The 6,171-nt window shown below is 44.7% G+C and overlaps 1 protein-coding gene across 1 annotated transcript in view; it reads right to left on the reverse strand.

The window, feature by feature from the left end:
* Positions 1-5,966, reverse strand: part of LOC147663285 (E3 ubiquitin-protein ligase TRIM39-like) — a 268,617-nt gene extending 262,651 nt beyond the window's left edge. Inside the window, exon 1 of the mRNA XM_086950558.1 lies at positions 5,504-5,966. Coding sequence (XP_086806684.1) covers positions 5,504-5,917 — 414 coding nt within the window. The 5' untranslated portion in view covers positions 5,918-5,966. The remainder of the gene's footprint in view (positions 1-5,503) is intronic.
* Between the last annotated feature and the right edge of the window lie 205 nt (positions 5,967-6,171).

The following is a 6,171-nucleotide window of genomic DNA, read 5'->3' on the forward strand; positions in this document are numbered from 1 at the left end:
AGAGAGTCTGCAACAGAGCAGGTTCTATTCCTTTACAAGGTCTGAAGCAGGAATCAGACACCAGCCTCTTACAGGGTCTGCAGCAGAAAACAGGCAACACACTCATAAGGGGGTCTGTGAGAAGCAAGCTGCTAGAACAAGAGAGCAGACACCAGCCCTTTACCGGGTCTGCAACAGGGATCAGCCACCAACCTCATGCAGGCAGGATTAGTGAGAGAGCAGTCAACATGCTGATGCAGAGTCTGCAGCCAGGAACAGGCAGAGCAGGACAGCAGGCACAGACCCCAAGCATGGAGTATGGCAGGTGGGCAGCAGTCAGATTGAGAGCATGAACAGTAGGGTCAAAGGTTTTGGAATAGGATCCCTGTGACAAACTGTTTTCGTTTTACTATCCTGGCCCAGGATATCTTCTCGTGCAGGAGGAGACCCGGACCACAAGCCCCCTGACAAGTGCTTTACTCTCCAGCAGAGTACGAGACTGTGGTCCACCCAGAGAGGTCCTGCTTTTAACTTGAGTGGATCCCCCTTCAATGACCAGCCCATGACACTACTAAAGGCTTGTGGCGGATGAGTATAGTAGTGTGGGTAGATGTCTCCTCAAAATCAGAGGAGAGTGACTGACACCACCTTCTTACTCTGTGTAGTATGTCATATCTGGGCGCCATCTGTATGTATGTGCAGCATGCATGTAGTGACACGGATCACTGACATAATATCGAGGGACATAATATCGACTACCAAAAATATCGGCGACAAAATATCGGCAGACAGAATATCGACTTTGTATCTACAAACAGGTAAGTACTAAAATATATTGTTTACAAAAATATAGTTTGTAAAAATATCGACTTTATTAAAAACAATGTTAAATTAAATTAATATTAAAAATTATTTACTAAAATATACTTAAAAATACTTAAAGTACATTATAATAATTAAATAATTAATTAAAGTTATTAAAAAAAATTTACAATCATATTTGTTAAGACCTATATATATAGTAACATAATATAATTAAAAAATATCCAATATTATTACCGTAGGATAGCGGAAGTGTAAAATTACTATTCCCACTCCAGAGAGTGCCACAGTAGGGAAAGCGTTGGATAGCGTAGGGGTAAAAATTACTATTCCCACTCCAGAGAGTGCAACAGTAGGGAAAGGGTTGGATAGCTTAGGGGTAAAACTTACTATTCCCACTCCAGAGAGTGCAACAGTAGGGAAAGCGTTGGATAGCGTAGGGGTAAAACTTACTATTCCCACTCCAGAGTGCAACAGTAGGGAAAGCGTTGGATAGCGTAGAAGTAAAACTTACTATTCCCACTCCAGAGAGTGCAACAGTAGAGAAAGCGTTGGATAGCGTAGGGGTAAAACTTACTATTCCCACTCCAGAGAGTGCAACAGTAGGGAAAGCGTCAAAAAATTTGTAATAGCGCGCTACATACCCAGAGGGTCTCAAGGCGCTTGAAGAAGGGTGGGGAGTTATTTGTCGAAACATGGATTTTCGACAAATAACTCCCCACCCTTCTTCAAGCGCCTTGAGACCCTCTGGGTATGTAGCGCGCTATACAAATTTTTTGACTTGACTATAGCGTAGGGGTAAAAATTACTATTCCCACTCCAGTGAGTGCAACAGTAGGGAAAGTAGATACTTCATATATTAATTTAAAATATATATATATATATATATATATATTAATATCTATAAAAAATTAATTAAAAGTAATTAACACTTCAACCACATGCATGCGGGGCATTCTCCGGCTGTGTGCTGAGGAATGCAGAATCCCATTGTTAATGACGAGCTGAGCTCGTCATGAGCACACGACCAGTGGGCTGCATGACGAGCTGAGCTCGTCATGAGCAGCGAAGTGGTTAAAATAATATAATAATTAATTATTTACAAAAACTATTTTAATTTAATCATTACAATTAGTGTTGGACAGGCCACATGAAGGGCTTGCTCCCTCCCCGCACGACCAGGCCCGAGCCCGGCTCCTCAGGTGTTACACGCAACAACCACCCGTTTCCCGTCTCCTATGGGACCCCTGCCCCTGAACATCTCCACCTCATGGGCCCGATTCCCTACCGGCCCTCTCGCCCGGCCTGGGCGCCATCTTGGACACAGCACCACGAGGCCGCATGGCCTCCGATCGACCCTAACCCTGGGCCTGGCCAGGCCCCGACATCCCGGCACCACCATCCACCCAGGAGGTGAGCGGACTACTTGGCAGGTCAATGGGAGAAAGAGGTGTCGATAGCTCTCCCCCGCCAGGTGCCGATCGCCCCCAGCTCCCCCAGGCGCTGGCTCCACCCCCCTGCTGGGTGTCTGGACTCCCTCATCCCGGACCTCCCGACCTCCAAGTGCGAGGGTCCGGACATCAAAGGGCGCCGGACCTATAACTGGGGCAGCTCCAGAGCAGGAAGGCAGTTGTATCCTGGAGTCGAGAGACGCAGCGAAGAACTCATCCTTGACGGACTACTGGCGCTGCCGTAGCCCTGCCTTACGAACTATCGTCCTGCCTGCTGGCGCTGTCGCAACCTTCTGAAACCTTCATCGTCGTCGGGACCTGCTGGCGTGGCCGCGGACCGTTTGTAATCACCACCTTCATCGGGACCTGCTGGCTCCGCCGCGGCCCGATCATCTAGAACGCCGAGCTCGAGGATTGTGAGCTATTTCATCTACCTGATTGGTAACAAGACTGTCCCGCTACCCTTTTCCCAATCCAGAGACCAGAACCGAGGGGACCCCTGAGTCCAGACCTCCTTGTACCATTTTACCGTACTTAAAGAATTGCTTATAAAGTATCGTTGAACCTTATCCTTGTGTGGTGTACGTCTGTGGGGGGGAAGTTACTTGTCTGTACGATCGCTGGAGACGGCTCTCCCCGGAGACCTCTCCCTTTATCCTCGGCCGACCCTCCCGGTCCGTCTAACAATTAGTTATCTATTAATACTAATTAAATTACAAATTAACAATTAATTAGTAATTAAACAGTTACTTAACAATTAAAATCTAATAAATACACAAAAAATTAACATATGTAATTAGTTATAATTAAATTACTTCCCACCCTATTCCCCTATGAACCCACAACCCGCTACAGAAATTAAATTACTTAAATTAACCTAATTGTCAATTAATCAATTAAATTAAATGGCAATTAAAATTTAATTAATTACCAAATAAAAATAATTTAACAATTAATTATAAACAAATACCAATAAATAAATGTACATATTTAATTATTTAAAATTAAATTACACTACATAAATTAACATATTTAATTAATTATAATTAAATTACTTCCCACCCTACTCCCCTATAAACCCACAACCCGCTACAGAAATTAAATTAGTTAAATTAACATTATCAATTAATCAATTAAATAAAATTAATTGGCAATTAAAATGTAATTAATTACAAAATAAAAATTAATTAACAATTATTTATAAACAAATACCAATAAATTTACATATTTAATTAATTATAATTAAATTACTTCCCACCCTATTCCCCTATAAACCCACAATCCGCTAGAGTATTAAATTACGCAAAATTTAAACAACATTAAATTCATTAATTAAATTACATTATAACATAAATAAACACTTTTAACACATAAAATACACTATAAAAAATTTGATATTAAAAGTTCAATATTTTTCTTAACCTATATTATGTACTTCGATATTTTGACTATCTATATTTTAAAATTCGATATTACATTACTTACCTTCAAAACGATATTTTTGATGTCTATATTCTGTCCATTCGATATTCTGTCCAGTCTATATTTTGTACCCGATATTATGTCCATTCGATATTTTGTAGTCGATATTTTGTCTGTTTACCAGTGACACAGATGTGTATAGCGCTGTATTATCATGAGCAGGGCCTCACAGTGCTGTAAGGCTCAGGTACCTTCAGGCCCAGGTCTATAGGATGCAGTGCTTCGGACCATGAGAGGTGAGGCACCCGTGTGTGGTGATGGGGGCCTCGGTGTGTGTGAAACGCTTTCTGTTGTAGGGTGTATCAGTTTTGGTTAGTCAGCGCCTACAGTCCCCCTTCTCTTTGTAGCCTCCCCGCCATTCCCTGCTCCTCACACACCCTCATTCCCTCCACTACAATGTTTTTAAGGCCAAGGATGTTTGCCTTGAATATCGATCCTGATGGAAGGAGGGATTGTGTGTGGTTCACTCTCAAGTTCACTGGTTCCCTCCAAAGGTCTGGGGGTAACTATGAATCTTATTGGACAGTTGGATTGGAGCGAACTATCCTAGGACAGGATATAATTTGACCCCTTTTAAGTGTATGGTGATCTTTATGGGGGGGGTTGTCCTGATCACCCCGAGCCAGTGCAGTGCTCAGCACCTTGAGGTGAGGAGGTTGAACACTCTGAACATCCCAAGACCAGGAGCCCCAGCCCGACGGTCATTCATCCTGTGAGGGTCACCAAAGCAAGCGAGCTTCATGCAAAGCTACCGGAGATCTTCACCCTGTGCCCAATGACGATGGAAGTCTAGCGAGTCATCTGCGCAAAAGCCCTCGTGACCCGGTGTGCTGCACCCTGCATCGCTGCAGCTCTTCTGCTGTGTTCCATGATCCTGTGAGTCCGTGTGCTATACCCTGTATTGTCTCATCAAGTCTTCGGACACCGAAAACTCACACTGCAGTGCTACATGGAATCCTTTGAGTATAATGTAAGATCCTAAAACACCCACACACACGCCTCTGATCCTCTGCGGCTGTCTCTGTGGCTCACAGTATACAGCCCATGATCCCAGCGCTCTGACATACACACTGTGTGCTCTTTTGCAAGTTCTTATATAGGCCTGACAGAATGCATGCACTTACAATCCCTAAACACCATACCGTGTAATTTTCAGCAGCCTTCTCTAGGGACACATAACACTCTCAAAATATAAATTGTATCCTCTTAAAGACTTAACAAGTTTATTCAATTGTGAATCGTGATCGTCCACAGACACGCCTTGTGCTCCTCTGCAGCTTCTTCCTCTGTAAAACTTACACTGTCTTCAATTGTGAATCGTGAACACCCACATACACTGCTTGCCCAGAATTCTCTTTGGGGCCCACAGGTGCATTATAATCCATAAACACCCACAGACACACCATGTTCTCTTCTGCAGCCTCCCGAATGGCATAACACAGGTAGGCTGACCAGATGACTCCATGCCTCCGGGACAAACATTTCCATTTCTGTACTTTTGATTGAACAGATCAGGGCATTCTGGGAGTTGTAGTCTTGGTTCATTTTACTTGACCCTATTGCTTCGACACTCTAGATATAAATGATATGTAAAAGCAGAATCCAGGAATGTAAAAGTGTTGTGCTAGTGACATGGAGCCATCTGGCCACCCTATAAAAAGGGTGACTCCTGATCTCTGAACACTCTCACACACAGCTTGTGCTCTTCGACTGCCCCTTGGTGCGGCTCACCAAGCGACTTTGTGTTCCCTGAATGCTCACAGACGTACCTTGTGCTCCTCTGCAGCCTCCTCCACAGGACTTGCAGAGTGAGTTTTATGCTCCTTGGACTCCCGGCAGACCAAGCATATCATCCTCTGATCCTCTGCACAGAACAGCCTCAGTTTCTCTTCGTGTTTCTCACACAGATTCTCCTCCGGGGGCTTCACGGGGGGTAGGTGAAGCTGTTTTGCAATGTCCACCATGTTCCCCAGTTGCTTGTTGGGTCGGAGTTTTTTTCTACGAGATATTTCCCTGCACTGTGGACAGGGGAAGTTTCTATCTCTCCCCTCCCAGCTCTGGGTGATGCAGGAGCGGCAGAAGTTGTGTCCACAATCAATAGTCACCGGATCAGTAAAATATCCCAAACAGATGGAACACGTGGCCTCTTCCTTGAGGCTCCCGAGCTGAGCTGCCGCCGCCATGATTCAGAAATGCAGGAAGTGAAGGTAAGTTTCGGTTTCTCTTTGTGAAGTGGGCGTGTCTTTGCGTCTGCCCCTCTCTCAGTGTACAGTGGGTGTGTCTGTGCGTCTGTCCCTCTCTGCGTGCAGTGGGTGTGTCTGTGCGTCTGCCCCTCTCTCAGTGTACAGTGGGTGTGTCTGTGCGTCTGTCCCTCTCTGCGTGCAGTGGGTGTGTCTGTGCGTCTGCCCCTCTCTCAGTGTACAGTGGGTGTGTCTGT

This window comes from Lissotriton vulgaris, unplaced genomic scaffold (genome assembly GCF_964263255.1).
Source record: "Lissotriton vulgaris unplaced genomic scaffold, aLisVul1.2 SCAFFOLD_481, whole genome shotgun sequence".
Classification (NCBI taxonomy): domain Eukaryota; kingdom Metazoa; phylum Chordata; class Amphibia; order Caudata; family Salamandridae; genus Lissotriton; species Lissotriton vulgaris.